Source organism: Sus scrofa, chromosome 2, assembly GCF_000003025.6.
Source record: "Sus scrofa isolate TJ Tabasco breed Duroc chromosome 2, Sscrofa11.1, whole genome shotgun sequence".
NCBI lineage: Eukaryota > Metazoa > Chordata > Mammalia > Artiodactyla > Suidae > Sus > Sus scrofa.
The window spans coordinates 66,329,044-66,351,581 of NC_010444.4; the positions used below are offsets into that span (position 1 = coordinate 66,329,044).

The 22,538-nt window shown below is 53.0% G+C and overlaps 1 protein-coding gene across 2 annotated transcripts; it reads left to right on the forward strand.

The window, feature by feature from the left end:
• On the forward strand, nucleotides 8–18,008 carry MAN2B1 (mannosidase alpha class 2B member 1). Of its 2 annotated transcripts, none has more exons than XM_003123314.4 (24): nucleotides 8–235; nucleotides 1,784–1,886; nucleotides 2,305–2,478; nucleotides 2,841–3,034; nucleotides 3,704–3,836; nucleotides 4,054–4,199; nucleotides 5,359–5,475; nucleotides 9,089–9,174; nucleotides 9,260–9,380; nucleotides 9,461–9,539; nucleotides 9,723–9,832; nucleotides 10,123–10,230; nucleotides 10,503–10,619; nucleotides 11,807–11,980; nucleotides 13,839–13,936; nucleotides 14,020–14,137; nucleotides 14,787–14,905; nucleotides 14,983–15,084; nucleotides 15,264–15,351; nucleotides 15,727–15,807; nucleotides 16,232–16,459; nucleotides 16,954–17,109; nucleotides 17,197–17,299; nucleotides 17,755–18,005. In XM_003123314.4, the coding sequence occupies exons 1-24, from the start codon at nucleotides 74–76 to the stop codon at nucleotides 17,862–17,864; spliced, it is 3,027 nt and encodes a 1,008-aa protein (XP_003123362.2). In that variant the 5' UTR covers nucleotides 8–73; the 3' UTR covers nucleotides 17,865–18,005. The 2 variants fall into 2 exon arrangements, with proteins under 2 accessions (XP_003123362.2, XP_013846058.2); XM_013990604.2 differs by having other exon boundaries at nucleotides 24–235; nucleotides 17,197–17,332; nucleotides 17,755–18,008.

A 22,538-nucleotide genomic window follows, 5' to 3' on the forward strand; every position in this document is an offset into this window, starting at 1 on the left:
GGGGGCGGGGCCTTTGCTGAGCCTAGGCCCGGCACGGGAAACCCCTGGAGGCAGTGGCGGCCGCAGCAGAGCCATGGTTGCCGAGGCGCGGTTTTGGGGGGTCCGCGCTGGTGGCGGCCAGGACGAGGCGGGGTCCCGGAAGCGCTCCGGCGCGCTGCAGCCACCGCTCCCGCCTTTCTCCTTCCTTTTTTTGTTGTTGCTGGCGGCGCACGGCGTTTGGGCCGCCGGATACCAGGTGAGCGTGGGCCCGCGAGCGGAAATGTCCTTCAACTTCCAGAGTGAAGCTCCCAGTAGGATTCGGGTCTGTGGGTGGCTCAGTTCTGTGGTGACTAGTGACTGGTTGCTAATATGACAGCATGGTCTGAGCATATGCTTGGTGTCATTGAGAGGTCTGGCTGTGTGTGTCTGAGAATGGCGCTGTCTGTATCTGCCTCCCTTGCTTCTGCGGGTTGGCTTACCTGGACTCTGCATACATTTACCGTTGCTGAAGATTGGCCTCTGTCCACCGTTGCCTAATAGAAACTCAGAGACAGAGTTTTGGGTGAAGGAGAAAAAAAATAGCTTTATTGCTTTGCCAGGCAAAGGAGGGTCACAGCAGGCTAATACCCTAAAGACTGTGCCCTCCCAATGCCATTGGAAAGAATTGCTAGGAGTTTTATAGTAAAAAGAAGGAAGACAGATTTTCAAATAGGAATCAAGGATTGGAACAAACATGCATTCTTCTTTCTTTGGGGGGGATCTTAGTCTTCAAAGCTGGAGTCAGGAGATATCAGCATGATCACAATGGTGGTCTTCTGGGTTGTCGCCTAGAAAAACAGTACTTGGGAAAAGGGTATATTGATCAGAGATTAGAACAAACTAGGGAAGTTCCTGAAAAAAAATCATGTGCTAATAATATTTAATCCACAGGCAATTGTGCTCAGGACGCTTAATCTTTAGTTTACCTGTGACTGTTTAGGGTGCAGTTAAGCCAGGGAGAAGGACAAGGAAAGACTCTAAGCTGTTCAATTTTAAAGTGTTCATTTCTAAAAGAAGCATAAGTAATATAACTTTTCTCTTAAGCGTATAAGATGCCTATATTATTATGTGTATCCCTTGAGAGGGAACCAGGATCCTGTCCCAAGGCTGTACTATTTTTTCTTGACTGTTCCTCCCTTGTCTTTGTATCTCCTTGCTTCCCTGTTCGGCAACTGTCTGAACCTCCCTGGTAACTCAGGGAGGGTTATGGAAGCTGAATGAGGCTAATTTCTTAAGAACAAGAAATGGGGGGCACAGAAAGGCTTTTGTGCCCAAGAGCCCCACAAGGCCCTGCTCAGTTACATTACCTGTGTGATTGGGTGTGAGCCAGCTACTAGCTATGTGTGTGGCCTGGGGGCTTGTTGAGAGCTGGGAGTCTGCCTGAAATTGCAGTCTGGCTCTTTCACTTCCTGGCTACATGACCTTACCCAAACACTTACCCTCTCTGATCCTCAGTGTCTGAAAACAGGAAATATTGTCCCCGAACCCCAGGGTGGCTGCTTGGTATTTGCAAATGTTTAAGAAACATTACCTACTACTATTTCTCCAGGGTGTGAATGAGAGGTGCTCTAAGAAATGGTGCCATTGGGAGTTGCATCTGTGACATAATTATGTGTCCTTCCTGGGAGGGCCTGGACCCACTTCAGTCTCTTGCCTCTAAATCAAGACTTACCTTGTGTCCTCTCCAACCCCCCACTGCAGCCTGCCTCTTAACCTTGGGGTTACTGACAAAGTATATGAGAGTGTGTTTGGGGTCCCTATGCAGACATGCCCCAAGGTGGAGCCGGACATGCTGAACGTGCACCTGGTGGCCCACACACATGATGACGTGGGCTGGCTCAAGACTGTGGACCAGTACTTTTATGGCAGTGAGTAGAGGGTGGGGACTGACCGCCGGGACTCCTATGGCTCCTCAGAGCCCCTCAAATCCTTTTTTAGTTCTGGGCAATAGGGTGATGCCCAGCTTGGGCTTCTGTGTCTAAGAAGATTGCCCTTGGAATTCCTGTCATGGCTCAGTAGGTTATGAACCCGATTAGTATCCCTGAGGATGCAGGTTTGGTCCCTGGCCTCACTCAGTGGGCTAAGGATCCGGCATTGCCCTGAGCTGTGGTGTAGGTGGCAGATGCAGTTCGGACCTGGCCTTGTGGCTGTGGTGTAAGCCAGCTCCAATTGGACCCCTAGCCTGAGAATGTCCATATGCTACAGATGCGGCCCTAAAAAGCAAAGAAAAAAAAAATGCTGCTCTTGGCTTGCTGGTCCCTGAGTGCCTGACCCCTGTGCCCACAGTCCAGAACGATGTCCAGCATGCGGGCGTGCAGTACATCCTAGACTCAGTCATCTCTTCCCTGCTGATGGAGCCCACTCGCCGCTTCGTCTATGTGGAAATTGCCTTCTTCTCCCGTTGGTGGCACCAGCAGACAAATGCAACGCAGGAAATGGTGCGGAACTTGGTGCGCCAGGGTGAGCTTCTTCTAAGGAAGTGAAAAGAGGAAGCCCAGCCCAGCTTCTGTTTCTATCACACAAGCATCTGAGATTTTATCTCGCCTTGTGCAGCCTGTATGTGGTTTCACCTGCTGGGAATTTCTCTTTATTGGGAAAACTTCTATGCATCCCGTGAGGCCCCACTTCGTAGATTGTCTGGGAATCCTGCCATGCCTAGGGGGTTGGGGGAGGTTCTGCTCCAAATCTCTGGCAGTGGCCTGGGAGTGACCCCTCTTCTCCTCTCAGGCCTGGGCATGCAGGCAGGTCTTCTCATCCCTTGCACCACCAACCCCACTCCTGGCCCTGACAGCTGACTCAGACGTTTGCCCCTCCCGTCACAGGACGCCTAGAGTTTGCCAACGGCGGCTGGGTGATGAACGATGAGGCGGCAACTCACTACGGAGCCATCATCGACCAGATGACTCTTGGCCTGCGTTTCCTGGAGGACACGTTTGGCAGCGACGGGCGCCCCCGTGTGGCCTGGCACATTGACCCCTTTGGCCATTCTCGGGAGCAGGCCTCGCTCTTCGCGCAGGTCCTTTCCCTACCTCTTGGCGCCCCCACCCCCTGCCCCCGCGCCGCCCCTTTATTCCCTCTGACTCCTCCTCCGGTTACTGAAGCCCTGCCTTTTCCTACAAGCTCACTCGGACCAGGCCTACCCCAGCCCCCTGGCCCCTGGAGACTCTGCCTCTTGGGTGAACTGTGAATCCCTTCCTTTTGGCTTTGGTCCTGGCCCTGCTCTGCCCTAGCCCAGGCTGACCCCTCCCAGGCCACCCCCAACTTCCACATGGCTCCTCCCCCTCCCCTGACCCCGCCCCATTTGCTCTCATCTTGTCTCCTCCCCAGGTTGAGTGGCAGGTGAAAGCCGCCCTATTTTTCAGGGGGCTTCATTGCCTCTGCTGTAACCCCGCCCCTTGCCTTGCTTAGGGGGCGGAAGGGGTAAGGCCTCCTTGAGTCCGGCCCCCTTACCTAGCTGGTGAAGGTGGGGGCGAATTCTAGTGTTGGACCTGCTCCCTTTAGGCGCTCCGCAGGGCTTCTGACCCTCCCCAAAATCCCCATGCTCTGGAGGGTCTCCCTCGATTTTAGACCTGGTTTTTTCTGCCGATGCTCAGAGGGGTTGGCGGTTAGTGATGAGAGGGATGGACACTTACTCAACCTGCTTTCTCCTGCTCTCTGATTCTGCTCCTCATCCCGCCTCACTCAGATGGGTTTTGACGGCTTCTTCTTCGGGCGCCTGGATTATCAAGACAAGAACGTGCGGAAGGAGAAGCGGCAGATGGAGCAGTTGTGGCGGGCCAGTGCCAGCCTGAAGCCCCCCGCCGCCGACCTCTTCACCAGTAAGGGGGTAGAGTGGGGCCAGGGCAGGCCCCATGCTCAGAAGGGCCCTGGGCATGGATCGATAGTTGGCTGTCGTCTCGAAATTCTTAATACTCTATGAACAAAAGCCCAGCATTTACACTTTGCACTAGGCCCTGCAAATTCTGAAGTCCATTCCTGGTGGGGTCTAGCAGGTCTAGGGGGTGGGGCCACCCCTGATCCTGGTGTGACCCGCAGGTGTGCTCCCCAACATGTACAACCCACCCACTGGTCTGTGCTGGGATACGCTGTGTGCAGACAAGCCCTTTGTGGAGGACCCGCGCAGCCCAGAATACAATGCCAAGGAACTGGTCCGTTACTTCCTGGAGTTGGCCACTGCCCAGGTAACCTGGTGTCCAGAACCTGTACCTCTGGCATACATGCACTGGGCCCTTCCATCGGTCCAGGCAACCCCTACTGCCTCCTCACCATCCTCAGAGGAAGGTAACATTCCATTCCCCATTACCCATGCCCTCTTTCTGTTTGTGTGCATGCCTGATTAGAAATACAGACCCGGGAGTTCCCTTCCTGGCTCAGCAGCTAACAAACTCGACTAGAATCCATGAGGCTGCGATTCTTCGATCCCTGGCCTCGCTCAGTGGGTTAAGGTCCTGGCATTGCCATGAGCTATAGTGTAGGTCGCAGATGTGGCTCAGATCCCAAGTTGCTATGGCTGTGGTGTAGGCCAGTAGCTACAGCTCCCATTCGACCCCTGGCCTGGGAACTTCCATATGCCACGGATGTGGTCCTAAAAAGCAAAAAAGAAAAGAAAAGAAAAGCAGACACGGCATATCCCCCCACCACGACCATGAGACAGTATGGTGCAATGTCTCAGCACCCACGACTGAGTGGCAGGCCTAAGAGAATTACTCAACAGCTTGAGGCTATTTTCTGTGTGTCCCTCTGCTTCCATGTGACACACTTCCATCCCTGCCTGCTATGCATCTATACTTTTTTTTTTGGCCACACCCGTGGCATATTGTAGTTCCTGGGCTAGGGGTCAAACTAGAGCCATGTCTGTGACCTATGTTGCAGCTTGTAGCAATACTGAATTCTTTTTTTTTTTTTATTTCTTGGGCCGCTCCTGCGGCACATGGAGGTTCCCAGGCTAGGGGTCCATTAGAGCTGTAGCCACTGGACTACGCCAGAGCCACAGCAACGAGGGATCCGAGCCGCGACTGCAACCTACACCACAGCTCACAGCAACGCCGGATCCTTAACCCACTGAGCAAGGCCAGCGATTGAACCCACAACCTCATGGTTCTTAGTCGGATTCGTTAACCACTGTGCCATGATGGGAACTCCCACCAAATTCTTAACCCACCAAGCGAGGCCAAGTATCGAACCTGCACCCTCACAGGGACACGTTGGGTCCTTAACCTGCTGAGCCACAATGGGAACTCCAGTGTACGCACACTCTTGACCACATGAGTACTGAGACATGGCTGTCCACATGGGTGGCCCAGGGCACCCTGTCCTGAGGACACCCCATTCTGCCTGCAGGGCCAGTATTACCGCACCAACCACACTGTGATGACCATGGGCTCGGACTTCCAGTATGAGAATGCCAACATGTGGTTCAAGAATCTTGACAAGCTCATCCAGCAGGTCAATGCCCAGGTGAGTGGGTTCATCCCATGGGCATGTGTGCTTGCCTCCCTGGGCCTTGGGTCACATACATTATCTATGGATGCTATCTTAGTTTTCTTTTCTTTTTTTTTTGTATTTTTAGGGCCACACCCATGGCATATGGAAGTTCCCAGGCTAGGGATCGAATTAGAGCTATAGCCGCCAGCCTACAACTAGCCACAGCAATGCCAGATCCAACTGAGCCTCATCTGCAACTTACACCACAGCTCATGGCAATGCCAGATCCTTAACCCACTGAGCGAGGCCAGGGATCAAACCTGCATCCTCATGGTTACCAGTCAGATTCCTTTCCACTGAGCCACAGCAGGAACTCCCTATCTTAGTTTTCTATTGCTACTTTAACAAATTCCCACAAACTTAACAGAAGTCATATCTTACAGTTCTGTAGGTCAAAAGTCTGACAGGGGTCTCACTGGGCTAAAACCAAGATGACAGTAGGGCTGCATCCCTTCTGGAAGCTCTAGGGGAAAGTCTTCTTGCTTTGTTCAGCTTCTAGAGGCCACCCACATCCCTTGGCTCAAGGTGCCTTCCTTCACCTTCAAAGCCAGTAACATAGCAGCTCTCTGACCCTGCCTCTGTTGTCACATCTCTTTCTATCACTCTCACTTCTTTTGCCTCCCTTTTGGACTTTTAGAGACCCTTGTGATGACCTTGGGGCCGCCAGATAATCCAGAATATCTATTTTAAGGTCAGCTGATTAGCAGCCTTAATTCTTCAGTCTTTTAAATTTTTTTTTGTTTTTTTAGGGTCACACCTGCGGCATCTGGAAGTTCCTAGGCTGGGGTTGAATCGAAGCTGTGGCTGCTGGCCTATACCACAGCCACAGCAACGTGGGATCCAAGCCTCGCCTTCAAACTATACCACAGCTCATGACAACACCAGATCCTTAAACCACTGAGCAAGACCAGGGATTGAACCTGTGTCCTCATGGATACTAGTCAGGTTTGTTTCCACTGAGCCACAATGGGAACTCCCTAAAAATTTTTTCATTAGAATATAGTTGATTTACAATGTTGTGAATTCTGCAGCCTTAGTTCCCTTTCACCATGTAACCTAACAGAGTCACAGTTTCTGGGGATCAGGACATGGGCATCTTGGGGTGGCCATTATTCTGCTTACATGGATGTGTTGATGTAGTCAGTGGCTTTGTCAGGTCAGCAGTCACTCTCCCATTAGCACAGAACCTTGTCTCCCCTCTCCCATCATTCCCATCCTCAGAGTTTTCCGCCAGCACAGACTTTTCATCCTTATCTTCCAGTTGCTCCCAGTATGGCTCTTTCACTAAAAACAGCTCTTAGTAACATCACCAAGGGCCTTCCTGAAGATATTTCCCAGGCCTCCCCAAGTCCCTGGTCCTTGAGGAGGCTTCAACACCTTGGCCACTTCCTCTAGCAAATACCACGTTCCTGGGCTGCCAGAAACTCACATCCTCTTGGGTTTTTCCTGCCTGCTCCTTCACCCACTCCATTTTACTGGAAATGGAGTTCCTTGGTTCAAATCCTGGCTTTGCCACTTACTGGCTCTGTGACTTTGAGAAATGTTCTTAGGCACTCAGTACCTTAGTTTTCTTGTCTAGAAAACAGGCATAATGGTGATTCCCACCCGATAGGGCTGTTGATGAAAGTGTAATGAGTTTGTTTGTATAGCTCAGTAGAACAGTGCTGAGTAAATACACATTACAGTTATTATTATTATTTAGAGAGGAAAATTTTCTGCTTAAGACACCAGCTGCAACGTCTTCTCCAGGAAGCCTTCATCAGGCCCCAGCCGGAGCTCTTGCTCTTTCCTCTGTGCTCACACCAGTCCCCATGAATACCCATGATGATACATCTAGGCTGACTGTGACCAACTGACTATCTGTTCAGTCTCTCTCCTCTGCACTTGGCTATAAATTCCGTGAGAGCAGGGCTGGCCTCTGGATGTAGATTATGTCTACAGTCCTAAGCATATTGAGGAATCAAGTGATTGTTTGCTAAGTGTGGGTGTTGTATACATGTCTGAGTGTGTATGCAGGGGTGTAGATGTGTATTTACACATAAAGGCATGTTGTCTAATGCACTTCTCTTCATTCGCTCAGGTGTTTTATTTATTTATTTATTATTATTATTATTTGGTCTTTTCTAGAGCTGCTCCCTCGGCATATGGAGGTTCCCAGGCTAGGGGTCTAATTGGATCTGTAGCCGCCGGCTCACGCCAGAGCCACAGCAACGCTGGATCTGAGCTGTGTCTGCAACCTACATCACAGCTCGCAGCAACGCCAGATCCTTGACCCACTGAGCGAGGCCATGGATCGAACCTGCAACCTCATGGTTCCTAGTCAGATTCGTTTCTGCTGTGCCAAAACGGGAATTCCTTATTTATTTTTTTAACTGCAGTATAGTTGATTTACAATATTGTACTATATTACAATTACAATATACATGAATTTCAAGTATCCAGCTAAGCGATTCATATATATATTTTCTGATTGTTTTCTATTATATGTTATTATAAGATACTGGATGTAATTCTCTGTGCTCTACAGTAAATCCTTGTTGCTTATTTTGTATATGGTAGTTTGTGGAGTTCCTGTTGTGGTGCAGTGGAAATGAATCCAACTAGGAACCATGAGGTTGTGGGTTCGATCCCTGGCCTCACTCAGTGGGTTAAAGGATCAGGCGTTGCCATGTGCCGTGGTGTAGGTCACAGATGCAGCTTGGATCTGGCACTGCTGTGGCTCTGGCATAGGTCAGCAGCTGTAGCTCTGACTAGACCCCTAGGCTGGGAACCTCCCTATGCTGCAGGTATGGCCCTAAAAACACACATACACACACACACACTTTCTCTCTCTCTCTCTCTATATATATATATACATATATATGTATATATATGGTAGTTTGTATCTGTTCATCTCTTACTACTAATTTATCCCTCTCCCTCTCTCTTTCCCCTTAGGTGACCATAAGTTTGTTTTCTGTGTCTTTGAGTCTGTTTGTTTTGTATATAGATTTATTTGTTATTTTTTTTAGATTCCACTTATAAGTGATAGCATATAGTAATTTGTCTTTCTCTGACTTACTTCACTAAGTATAACATCCTCTAGGTCATTCAAGTGTTTATTGAGCACCTACTGTGTATGAGGCACTGGGGACACAACTTGAAGGAACAGACATCCTTTAACTCATGGAGGTCACCTTGTTCCTCCATCTCCGTCAGTTGAAAGTGATCCTCCATTCATTATAACAGTTGTGTCATTTGGCAGCAACGTTACAGTGCTGAGAAATAATTATTCCTGCCTTATAATGGCGTATTTCATTTTTCCATGAAAGTTAATAATAAAAGTAGAATTTCTTAAAGTTTAGTAAAATCTCAGGTTTATTCTTGTATCCCTGAAATTCTTCTCAGGCTGGTAATATTTACCTTCCCTTAACATTTCATTTTCACACTTGGCCATTGGTTTGCATTCAAAACGTATTTGAGAATCTGAGCCAAGCGATGCATGAATGTATGCGCATGCGCGTGAGTATGTATGTGCGCACTTGTGGGCCCTGCCCCCGGAAGGTGTGGACTCCCGAGGGCTCACACACAGCCAACATCCCTGCAGCAAAAGGCCAACAGGAGCCGCGTCAATGTTCTCTACTCCACTCCCGCCTGTTACCTCTGGGAGCTGAACAAGGCCAACCTCACCTGGTATTTGGGGGTACCGGGAAGCTGGGGGGGGGTTGGCCTCCCCTGTGTGTCATGACCCCTGCCCTCAGTGCCTCTGCCGCTGCAGGTCAGTGAAAGAGGATGACTTCTTCCCCTACGCCGACGGCCCCCACATGTTTTGGACTGGTTACTTTTCCAGCCGGCCCGCTCTCAAACGCTACGAGCGCCTCAGCTACAACTTCCTGCAGGTAGGCAGGCCCCAGGTTCAAGGGGGGCGGCCAGGGATCCCCACAGGCCTGGTGCCCCATACATATCCCCTGCCCTACAGGTGTGCAACCAGCTGGAGGCACTGGTGGGTCCAGCAGCCAACATGGGACCCTATGGTTCCGGAGACAGCGCACCCCTCAGTAGGTGTCCAGCTGGTGAGGGGACGGGAGCGGGGTTGAAGCTGGACCCCAGACCTCGGCTGTCCCCTCGAGTCCCTTCTTAAAGGCCCTAAGAACCCAGCTTGCCGGCACGTGACTTTTCGCGTCTCTCTGGGGTCGGGCGAGTCCTGCGGAGACCCCACCCGGCTCACTGTCTGCCTGCAGAAGAGGCGATGGCCGTGCTCCAGCACCACGATGCGGTCAGCGGCACCTCGCGGCAGCATGTGGCCAACGACTACGCACGCCAGCTGGCCGAAAGCTGGGGGCCTTGCGAGGTGCCAGGGCGGGGACAGGGCACAGCTGGGGGTTGGGGCCGGTCGGGGGCGGGGGGGGGGGGAGCCTGGAACAGAGGGGGCGGGGACAGGAAGGGGCGTGGTTGAAACCCAGCAGATTGGCGGCTAGCAATTCTCTTGGGGTGGGTCTTGTGGGGGTGGGGCGGAGGCAGGAATGGGGCGGGACCTGGGATGGGGTCGGAGACAGGCTGAGGGGAGACAGGGAGGCGGGGGAGCGCCGAGACCAGCTTGGGCGTCCAGAGCCAACCTTTTCCTTTCCTCCCCCGCCCCAGGTTCTCCTGAGCAATGCGCTGGCGCAGCTCAGCGGCTCCAAGAAGGATTTCGTGTTCTGCCACAAGCTCAACATCAGTGTCTGTCCCCTCACCCAGAACGCGGAGAAAGTGAGTGTCCCGGAGTGGGAGGGGCGGGGCCAGGGGCAGGTCCTGAGGCTGGAACGAGATCTAGGGAGACCTCCAGGTGGGGCTCATGGACTCTCCAAGGCTCATCTGGTTGCTAATCACTCTGCCTTGAGATCACCGCTGATCATTGAAGCTGAGGCAGGGAAACTAAGGCATCACTTGGGGGCTTGAATCACCCAGGGACGTTGCAGCACATGGTGGGTGGGTTTGCAGAAGGCCTGCTGTGACCCATGCCCGTGTTCTCTCTCACCCAGTTCCAGGTGACCATTTATAACCCCCTGGGGCGGAAAGTGGATTGGATGGTGCGGCTGCCTGTCAGCGAACACGTTTACCTTGTGAAAGATCCCAATGGCACAGTTGTGCCCAGCGATGTGAGCCCCGTTGGACAAATATTCTTCCCATGAATGCCACCCCTCATATATACCACCGCCCCCCAAAAAAACCTTCCACCGTAGGCATTTCTCCCTTCCCCCATGGATATTTCCCTCAAGATTATCTCCCTCCATGGACACCTCTTCCCATGAATAATTCTCTCTCTTGGAGGCTTAGCTCTTATGGAGACCTCCATCCTCCATGAATACCCTGTGCCCATTACTCTTCCTCTGACTATCTTCCCCCTCTGCCTCTTAATATCTCACCCCCTTGGAAACATTCTCCCCTCCATCAAAAAATTACTGGTTATCGGAATTCCTGCTGCAGCGTAACGGGGATCTGCTGCATCTCGGGAGCACTGGGACTCAGGTTCTATCCCCTGCCTGGCACAGTGGGTTAAGGATCCTGCGTTGCCAGAGTTGTGGTGTAGGTCACAACTGCGGCTCAGATCTGATCCCTGGCCCTGGAACTCAATATGCCCCCCAGGCAGCCAGAAAAGAAGGAAAAAAAAATCCTGGTTATGAATATTCCCTACATCCTGGAAAACCTCTTCCCACTAACTTCTTCCTCCCTCAAGAATCTTTCTTTTCCTCCCTCCCCAGTCTAAAGGATCTCTTCCCACACTTATTCCCCCTCCCACAGTAGATCCACCCTCTTAGTGGATTTTTTCTACCTTATGGAATCTTTGGAATCTTTTATTGAGTCTTTTTCTTTCTTTTTTTCTCTTCCTTCTTCCTTCCTTCCTTCCTTCCTTCCTATCTTTCTCTCTCTTTCTCTTTCCTTCCTTCCTTCCTCCCTCTTTCTTTCTTCTTTAGGGCCGCACTTGCAGCATATGGAGGTTCCCAGGCTAGGTTGAATCAGAGCTGCAGCTGCCGGCCTATGCCATAGTCACAGCAATATCAGATTGGAGCCGAGTCTGCTACACTGCAGTTCACAGCAATGCCAGATCCTTTAATCCACTGAGAGAGGCCAGGGATCGAACCCTTATCCTCATGGATACTAGTCAGGTTCTTAACCCTCTCAGCCACAACAGGAACTCCCTAACTTGGCACTTCTGACACTCCCATCCCCCCTACCCAACACCTAAATTTCTCCTCCCCATCCTGGTCACCTTCCCTATGTGCAGTGCAGCTTTATATATGTACTCACAGCTTCTTGACTTGGTTTTCTTCCTCTCTTACCTGAGGTGGTGACAGTTCCCAGCTCAGACAGTCAGGACCTGCTTTTCTCAGCCTCAGTGCCTGCCCTCGGCTTCAGCATCTACTCAGTAACTCGGGTGCCTGGCCAAAGTCCCCAGGCCTATGACCGCCATCCCAGATCCCAGAAGCCCTGGTCCCGTGTCTTGGTCATCCAGAATGAGGTGAGACCCTATCCGGATCTCTTTCCATGCCTGGGGGACAAACTTGAGGTGTGGCAGCGAGCTGCATGGCTTCTGGGTCAGTGGGTGTTAGGTTCCATGGTCTAGTGTCATCAGGCCCCCTGTTGTTTATCCTCACCACCTTCCTTTGAGCCTCCTGGGAGCTGATGTGAGGACCCTGTGTAATCACGGGCGACCCATGATAGAAATGTTAGAACTGATGGAGGTAGGGGTTTGCAAGTGAGTCAGGTCAGATCCTTGAGGGACAGAGATGTGTGATCGTTTGGGGGAAGAGGGATCCAGGCAGGCAGGGAGCAGCAGCCACAAAAGCCCTCAAGTATGAGGGTGTTGGGTGTTGAAAGAACTGTGTGGCAGGGTGTTGCAAGGGAGGTGACAGGTCAGATCATGCGGGCTTTAGGGGCCAGCCAAGGGAAGGAACTCTGGCTTTTCCTGTGAAGAAACCGTGGGAGAAACAGGGTTGTCAGCCTTGTGGGTCCTAGCATTTTGGCCTTCATGGATTCCCCCACCCCTTTTTTTATTTTATGGCCACATCCATGGCATGTGGAAATTCCTGGACCAGGGATTGAATCTGAGAGACAGTGGTGACAATGCCGGATCCTTTAACCCACTGCCTGTGGCTGGGGATTGAACCCGCAGTGACTGAGTGGCAGCAGTGGGATTTTTAAATTTTTTTATTTTTTTGCTTTTTAGAGACACACCTGTGGCATATGGAAGTTCCCAGGTTAGGGTCGAATCAGAGCCTTTGCCAGAGCCACAGCAACACAGGAGCCGAGCCACATCTGCAGTCTGTGCCACAGCTGGCGGAAACACTGGGTTGTTAACACACTGAGTGAGGCCTTGGATCAAACCTGCATCCTCACTGATGCTAGCTGGGTTTGTAACCCACTGGGCCACAACAGGAACTCCCTGCAGTCAGATTCTTTTTTTTTTTTTTTTTTGTCTTTTTGTTGTTGTTGCTATTTCTGGGGCCACTCCCACGGCATATGGAGGTTCCCAGGCTAGGGGTTGAATCGGAGCTGTAGCCACCGGCCTACGCCAGAGCCACAGTAACGCGGGATCCGAGCCGCGTCTGCAACCTACACCACAGCTCACGGCAACGCCGGATCGTTAACCCACTGAGCAAGGGCAGGGACCGAACCCGCAACCTCATGGTTCCTAGTCGGATTCGTTAACCACTGCGCCATGACGGGAACTCCTGCAGTCAGATTCTTAATCCACTGCATCGTGGCAGGAACTCCTGTGGATCCTTTCCATAAAAAAAATTAAAAAATTATATTTCATGGTGGTAAAGGTATAAATATGAATATTAACTAGGCAGACTTTTTATAATATATTCATTTTTATTTCACTCACCAATCCTAAAAGGATTGAGATTTATATACTGCCATGGGCCCTAAGATCTTGTGGGTCCTGGCACTGTGGTTCCTCTGTCAGTTGCACAAACAGCCCGGGTCCCAAACAGGTGGGCTCTGATCTCCCCTCTGGTGTTACAGGGGCTTTCAGCTGTTGTTGGGGGAAAAGACTAGAGAGCGAGCAGCAAGCATGGAAGGCAGAGGACTGGGAAGGGGTTGGCTGTACTAGTCTGGGAAGACCATGGAGGTGGTAAGACATGGTCTGATTGAGGATAAGGTAGAAAGGGGAGCTGTTAGGATGTGCTAAAAGAGTCAGGGGTGAGGAGAGTGGTAGGGGTGAGGAGAGTGGTGGGGGGTAGGAGAGGGAGAGAGAGAGACAGGAGAGAAGGGTGGGTGACTCTAGGGCCTTCTTTTGAGCCCCTAAAAGGATGCAGCTGCCATTGATTGAAGTGATGGTCATTAATGTTTGTCCACCCTCTTCTGCCCAGCACATCCGGGCTAGGTTTAATCCTGACACAGGGCTCTTAATGGAGATTGAGAACCTGGATGAGAACCTCCTGCTGCCTGTTCGCCAAGCCTTCTACTGGTAAGGAAGAGCCACCAGGCCAGGGAGTGGGCATGAGAAGCAGCTGGGGTCCCTTACCTGACTCTCACCTGCCCTGGCCCCAGGTACAATGCCAGTATGGGCAACAACTTAAGCTCGCAGGCCTCAGGTGCCTACATCTTCAGACCCGAACGACAGGAACCACTGCTTGTCAGCCACTGGGCTAAAACCCACCTTGTGAAGGTCAGGGGCCAAGACTAATGAGTGGGCCCTTGGGGACGGGACATGTGGGGGGATGTAGAGTGGGGGTGGGGGAGGATTACATCTCTAAAAGGTGAGAAGGCTAAGACCTGAGAGGAATACTTGGGATCCTCCCACAGGGCTGGTAGTCCTGGCTGGTTGTGTGACAGTCACACTGTGTAGCACACAGAAAGGCATTCACATCTGCTGCGGGTGTCAAGATTTTACACATTTGCATTTGAGCCAGTGGGAGAGGGAGAGGGCAAGGAACATGCTTCACACCACTTTGATCAATTTCTGTTGAGCAAACATGATCACACAGCTACTGAAAATCTCAGGGAAGATTGGACAATACAGTCTATTCCAGGTAGCCATGTGCCAAGGTAGAATCCTGTTCCAAAGAAGGGAGCTAGGGTACTGGTGAGCAGCCAGCCTGTATGTCAGACTCAGAAATTACATGGCTATTACTGAGGGGTGAAGTGTGTGCATCACACCTAGGCAGGTGGGGAAGGTGAGTGGGGCTCCCAAGCTATTAGTGGGATGTAGGCTGATGTAGGCTTTAATGAGCTTCACGGTGAGGGTGGGCATTTGCAGGACTTACTTCTGCCCAGGTGCACGCTTACACCTGCCCTTCGCCCCCATGTGCCTGCAGACAGACTTGGTGCAGGAAGTGCACCAGAACTTCTCAGCCTGGTGTTCCCAGGTGGTTCGCCTATATCCAGGACAGCGGTACCTGGAGCTAGAGTGGACGGTGGGGCCCATACCTACAGGGTGAGTGGTGCAGGCTGGGAGCAGGGCAGAGTGGCATTAAGGTCAGGCTCACAACCTTGTCATTCCATCTGGTATAGTGACAGCTGGGGGAAGGAGATCATTAGTCGCTTTGACACTACTCTGGAGACAGATGGACTCTTCTACACAGACAGCAATGGCCGGGAGATCCTGGAGAGGAGGTGGGGTGAACTAGGGGCACCAATGGGTGGTCTTGTGGTGTGTTGGGGCCCAGGGCTGTTGGGGGCATCTGCTGATCCTCATGAGTGTGGGAGGTAGAGGATGAAGAGTTAGTGAGGAATGAGTGAGTAGGGGAAGGAGAGCCAGATCTTGGGCCTGATCAAACCCCACCTCACCCCAGGCGGGATTATCGACCCACGTGGAAGCTCAACCAGACTGAGCCAGTGGCGGGAAACTACTATCCAGTCAACAGCCGCATATACATCACGGTATCCATCCCCTGCCTGCTCCCCACTTCTTCCTCACATCCCTTTAGAGTGGGGTGGTCACCTCTCATTCTTTTTTTTTTCTCTTTTGGCTGCCCCCTGGCATATGGAGTTCCCCAGCCCAGCGATCAGATCTGAGTGGCAGCTGAGACCTAAGCCACAGCTGCCACAATGCCAGATCCTTAAGCCCCTGAGCTGGGCGCGGTATTGAACCTGTGTCCCAGTGCTCGCAAGGCCCCCCCTGATCCCACTGCACCACAGTGGTAACTCCCACCTTTCATCCTTAACACCTCAGCAATCTCCACCATCCCTGTGGGGCCTGCCTAGGGGCCAATGCTGTTTGGCAGTACGGCCCCTCACTCACTTCTCGATCCCCAGGATGGGAAGACGCAGCTGACTGTGCTGACTGACCGCTCCCAGGGGGGCAGTAGCCTGGGTGACGGCTCCATAGAGCTCATGGTGAGTGATCCAAGCCCCATCTAAGTCAGGGTCCTCCTACCAGTTCCTTCCCTGGCCCCTTGCAGGACCTTGAAGCCAGTTTCTGTTGCTAGGAGCACCATTCCCAGTGTGGTCCTCACTAAACTGAGACCTCCATTCCCATGTGAGACGTTTCCTCCGTGCTTTTCTCCAATCCCTATCCAAGCCTCCCCTTCAGGCCCTGACTTGCCCTATCCTTGCCCCGTTAAATCTTCCCCTCTCTCAGTCCTTGTTAGGTCAGATCCCCACTCCTACTGCGGACCCCCTATCAGATCTTCATCCTCATCTATTCATCTGTTGCCACCCAATCTTCAGTTTTTCGTGAGATTCCCACATGCTTTTACCCAATTTCTGGTGTAGAAATTGGCTGGAGGGACCTTCATTCTCTCTGCCACTCTCCCCGCAGGTCCACCGAAGGCTGCTGGTAGACGATGCACGTGGAGTAGGGGAGCCGCTGCTGGAGGAGGGGTCGGGGCTGTGGGTGCGAGGGCGCCACCTCGTGCTGCTGGACAAAGCCCGGACCGCAGCCTCCGGGCACCGGTTGCAGGCGGAGAAGGAGGTCCTAGCCCCGCAGGTGGTGCTGGCCCGGGGTGGCGGTGTCCCCTACTGCCTCAAGGTCGCCCCACGCACGCAGGTGAGGGATAGTGGGGCCTGCAGAAAGACGACCGGAAGGAAGCCTGCCGGGGAGGGCCGAAATTGAGGGCGGGTCTTGCTAGGCTTAACCGGGACCCATTTCGCCCTCCCGCAACCCGTCCCGGGGGAGGCCAACCCGTCCGGGGGAGGCCAACCCGTCTGGGGGATGGCCGTAAGCTGGTCCCTTAGCTCAGCCCAGTCACCTGGGCAGTCTCAGCCCCGCCCTCTTGCCTACTCAGCTTCTCTGGCCTCGGCCCGCCCGACCTCCTCCACCAGCCAAGTTTCTACACACTTGGTCCCCCGCACTAACTCAGTCTGGTCTGGGCGGGATCAGTTCAGTTCCCTTCATTGGCTCAGTCCTGGCTGAGCCCCGCTGCTCCTCCATAAACCCCGCCCCGACCGCAGCCAAGGCCCACCCCTCCGAGCCGGATCTCCGCCTCTAACCACCGCGTAGTCCTGCCCTCCCTGCTCAGCCCCGCCCCCTCTTCCCTGCAGTTCTCTGGGCTGCGCAGAGAACTGCCTCTCTCGGTACATCTACTCACATTGGCCCACTGGGGCCCAGAGACGCTGCTGCTGCGCTTTGAGCACCAGTTTGCCGTAGGGGAGGACGCGGGCCGCAACCTGAGCTCCCCGGTGACCTTCGACTTGACGGTGAGGAGGGCAGAGATGGGAAGGAGGCAGGAGAGAGGGGATGCTCTGCTTTATCCCAGCTCAGACTAGCCCATTCATTGCCCACAGAATCTGTTTTCCACTTTCACCATCACCTCCCTGCGGGAGACCACGCTGGCGGCCAACCAGCTCCAGGCCCACTCCTCCAGGCTCAAGTGGACAGCAAACACGGGTGGGGTCCTGCCCGGAACTGGGGAACTAGGAGGTGTGGGAATGGTTGGGTCTGAGTCAGTGTTCAGATTCAGGTTAGGGGTTTAAGGGTCTGAGGTGGGTGTGGCAAACTAGTGGTGGGTCTTTAACGGTTTGAGGATGGAGTTCAGTCACAGGTACAGGATTTGAGAGTCCCTGTAGGTGTGTAGTTCTGGGGGCAGGGGTTGGCTTAAAGGTCCTTGGGGTGGGACCTGTGGGTGTGAAGATGGTGGCCAGGCACTGGGGAGGGATCTGGGGATCTGGGCATGATATCTAGGCTCTGGGCAGCAGTTGAAGGGTCTTGGAGTGAGGCCCTGGGAACAGATTTAAGGTGGTATGTCTGTGTTCAGACCCAGAGGAGGGAGCACAGGGGTGGTGAGGGGTGGCATGGGGATGAAAGACTGTGCCTCTCACTCCTTCTCCCTTCTATCTCCCCAGGCCCCACACCCCATCCTCCTCCCTCCCGGCTGGTGTCTGCCACCATCACATTGCAGCCCATGGAAATCCGAACCTTCTTGGCCTCCGTCCAATGGGAAGAAGACTGCTAGACCCACTGGGGGCCAGATGCCCCCTTCTGAGCCTAAGTTCCTTCCTCCAGGGGTAGGGCAAACTCTCCCCCTTTTGCTGATGCCACCGCCACCACCACCACAAGCCATTAAAATGCCACTACCAAGACTCGGGTCAAGGTCTAACTGAGTGTGAGGGTTTTTTTTGGGGGGGAGGGAGGGCAATGGAATCTATTACTCAGAAAGGTCAGCAAACTCTAGCTGACCCTTGACCCGAGGCCTTGCATGGAGGCCACTTGTTAGCTCTAAGACACCAGAACCTCCACTGTTCACACCCCACCTCACTCACCACTCCGTCTTCCACTCCTGCCTCATTCCTCCGTCCACTGTGACACAGCTGTTTTGAGTAGCTACCAAAGGCAGGTTTGTGCTGCCTTGTCCTGGTCCCAGAAGGCCAGACATACCCTGAGGACTCCCAGATTCTGCCCTGGGACTCTTGGGCAAGGGATCTAGGAAGTAGAATTAGAGACAGATCCCAAAGTGGGGCCTTGGACAGGTGGCCTGGAGCTGCGGGCCTCCCAGGAGAGAGACAGAGAACCTAGTTCTGGTGTGTTCTGGAGTCTTACAGAGGAAGGAGACCCTGGGATGAAACTTGAGGTTTAGGGTTGAAAGGAAGTGACTTGCCCTCCAGGTGACACAGCTTGTGTGGATCCCTTTAAGGTGTATGGAGGCTGCAAGGACATGCCATGCCCACCTGCAGCCCATGTGGAGACCAGTGTTTGGATGATCCGACCTCTGTCAGATATGCCTCCAGAAAGTATTTCTACATCCTGCTTTGGGGGGGTTGTGGTGGGACAGGCATGAGCCTGGACAGTCATGGGCCGGCTTGGAATCCCTGGATGGATCACAGATGGAATCTAGGTACCAAATGTGCCTCTTGAAAAAGTTTTTGTTTTTAATTTTACGCCTGCTCCCACGGCACATGGAAGTTCCCGGGCCAGGGATTGAATCCGAGCCACAACTGCTACCTATACCACTACAGCAATGCCAGAACCTTTAACCCACTGCACAGAGCTGGGGATCAAACCTGCGCCTCCACAGCAATGCAAGCCACGGCAGTCAGATTCTTAGTCCACTGCACCATGGCAGAAACTCTTAAAAAGTTTCCTAAATCTCTTTCCTAGAGAGATAGACCAGAGAGACCCAAGTAGGGCACCTCAATCTAGTTGCTATCCATGGAGTCTGCCCTGAGTCATCCCTCAGTCTTGCATGGAGCCCGGTCATTGGTGCTCCCTGTAAACCTGTCGAAGTTGTCCTTGGTCATGGGGACAGACACAGGCAGTCCAGAGAGACTCAGGGTGGTGCTTGGGCCAGGCTGTGTTTCTGCACAAGACATGATACTGGCCCCATGGCCTCTGGTGGTGCCTTCTGAAAATATGTACCCATTTAAAGGAGAGGCATTGACTTGGGCTGGACAAATTGGCTCATTGTGCCCTGGACTCAGATGCTGTCACTCTTTGGTCTCGATCATTGCAAGTGCCTCCTGAAAACTATTGATGTGGCTTTTTGCAGTGATGAGGCCTGGCCTGGGCCAGATATGGAGGCCCAAGGTCACAGCAACTATGTTGTCTGGTGTGGGTCTCTGTTGACAGAACTGTCCCCTTAAAACCTTTCTAAGACCTGACTCAGTGCAAATAGGCTCTGGGCTAGCTAGCGAGTTCTGGGTGGGGACTTGGGCATGTCAGTGGTCTCGTGTGGGGCCCTGCCTTAGGAGATGCCCAGGAAAAATATTTCTTGTCCTCTATGGTGGTGTAGACAGGACTGGATGGACCAGTGTGTCCTGGGGAGTGTGACTGTGGCCTGGCTACCATCCTTTTGTGCCCTTGTCATTGTATCCTTCCATCCTGAGCAAGGTCATGGGCAGGCTGGCAGGCTGGGTGAGGGTGCCAACCTTTAAGATTGCCTTCTGGGAGTTCCTGTTGTGGTGCAGCAGAAATGAATCCGACTAGGAACCATGAGGTTGTGGGTTTGATCCCTGGCTTCGCTCAGTGGGTTAAGGATCTGGCATTACTGTGAGCTGTGGTGTAGTTTGCAGACACAGCTCAGATCTGGCGTTGCTGTGGCTGTGATGTAGGACGGCAGCTGTAGCTCTAATTTGACCCTAGCCTGAGAATCTATATGCTGTGAGTGTGTGGCCCTAAAAAGCAAAAAAAAAAAAAAAAAAAAAAAAGATTGCCTTCTGAAAAGATTCCCAAGTCCTCCTCTAAGGCTGAGGCCAACCCAGGCTGTGTGGGAAGGGCCATGGCCTGGACTGACGATGTGCCTGGGTCAGCCAGGGAGGGTGACCCACTTAGGACCTGGTCACTGGAAGCACTCCTCCCAAAACATTTCTAAGTCCCATTGATATGGCTAGGCCAGCTGAGGAGAGTGGCCAGAGGGCTGCTGTTGTCCTGCTTAAGAGGCTTATTTTCAGAGGTGCCCTCTTTGTTGATGGGAACTAGTCAGGGCCAGGAAATCAGCCAAGGGCTGGCACCCAGACATGACTGTGGTCTTGTGTTGGTATCTGTGCCTCTTGAAAAAGTTCCCAAGTCCCCCTTTGAATGAGTGGGGGGCTCATTCAAAAGTCAGCAGTGGCCTGAGCTTAAGGTGTTGCTGGTCCTACCTGCAGACACCTGTGTTGCCCATTGCTGGATGCACTTGCCTTGCTGCCATTTTTCTAAATCTCCCTCTGGAGGGGGCAGCCCGTCCTGGCCATCCACGGAGGCCCCAGGGAGGGTGTTCTGGGCCCCACCATGGTCACAGGTGGGCCCTATTCATCACATACGCTTCTAGAAAATGTTTCCAACTCCTCCGGAGACAAGCAGCGACAGAGTGGGCTAGGGACCACCTTAGAGGGTGTCCAGGGCTTGGGGAAAGTCTGGGGATGGGTCACTAGATGTGCCTCCAAAAAAAAAACCAAAACCAAAACCAAAAAAAACCTCTCTCTATATATATGTATGTATATATTCGGTCTTTTTAAGGCCGCACCTTGGGCGTATGGAGGTTCCCAGGCTAGGAGTCTAATCGGAGCTACAGCTGCCAGCCTTCGCCACAGCCATAGCAATGCAGGATCCTAGCTGCATCTGTGACCTATACCACAGCTCACGGCAACGCTGGATCCTTAACCCACTGAGCGAGGCCAGGGATCAAACCCAAAGCCTCATGGTTACTAGTCAGATTTGTTTCTGCTGCACCACAAAGGCAACGGAAAATATTTTTAAGCCCCCTTGGGAGAGGGAGACTGAACTGAGATGGTGTGAGAGGCTCCTGGAGAAGGCCCAGCCCTGTCACAGTCCCACCACGGGGCTGGGTCACTAGGGGTGCCTCCGAAAAGCTGGCTAAGACCCCCTTTGGAAGCTGAGATCAGCCCCGGCCCTCCAGGGAGTTCCATGGACCGCGTCTCGGGCCTATCAGGCCACCCCACCCTGGCTGCAACAGGTACAGTGTTCTAGGTGGACACAGAGGAGGTGGCGCGTGGGTGGGCATGGGGCGCCACCTGGTGGCCATTTATATATCGTCTCCGAAGATCTGCTGAAGTGGCATCCGGCTGCCCAGCCCAAGGGCGAGATCCATTAAGCAGGCAGCGCTGTCATCTCGACTGCGACACTCTGCCTCCTAAGACTGTCATTGCAATATAAAGGAGGAGGCATCTGGGAACTGCATGGACAGGGTGACTGGCATACAGAGATTCCCTCCACCAGCGAGTACCACCTTGAGGCGTTGCAGGTGATGGGCATAGGACCCCATGGGCTCAGCCATGTTCCCACCTGGTGCTCAGTTGTTGGGAGTGCCTCCTGAGAATTTTTCGAGGTCCCCCTCTTGGGGTGGAGCACTGTTGCCAGATATGCATCCAGAAATTTTTCCCTTCTGAAGAGGTGACAAGGAGGGCAGGAAAGGGCACCCTAAGTCCAACTGCAGGAGTTCTCCTTGTGTCTCAGCAGAACCCTACATAGTGGCCGTGAGGATGCAGGTTCCATCCCTGGTTAAGGGGTAAGGATTCAGCTTTGCTGCAAGCTACGGTGTAGGTCACAGATGGCGCTAAGATCCTGCACTGCTGTGGCTGTGGCTAGGCTGGCTGCTGCAGCTCCAATTAGACTCCTAGCCTGGGAACTTCCGTATGCCACAGGTGTGGCTATAAGAAAAAGAAGAAATAAGTCCAACTGGAGTTACTCTGGGGCCTATTCTTGGACACTCCCTGCAAAGCCTCTGTAAACCACCCTCCAGTGGCAGGGAACATCCCAAGCCAACCAGGGTGGGTGCAGAGGTGGGCACCTTGGATCTGGTTGGGGTCCCCAGCAGGTTCTTGGTCATCTGAAGTAGCTCCTAGGATCATTTTTTTTTTTCCTTTTGCGGGGGCAGGGGTGGCACCTCACAGCATATGGAGTTCCTGGGCCAGGGATCAGATCTGAACCTCAGTTGTGACCCACGCCACAGGTATGCCAAGACCAGATCCTTAACCCTCTGTGCCAAGCCAGGGGATCCAACCTGTGCCCTAGTGCTCCAGAGATGCCACCGATTTGGTTGTGCCACATCGGGAACTCCTCATTTCCAATTCTAACTGGGATGAGGGTGTGATATTGGCCCCGGCAGGTCAGGGAGATTCCAGTAAGATGCCCTCTGATTTTCACTCCCTTGTGAGTCTTCCAAAAAATTTCTGTCTCCGTCAGAAGGCTGAAT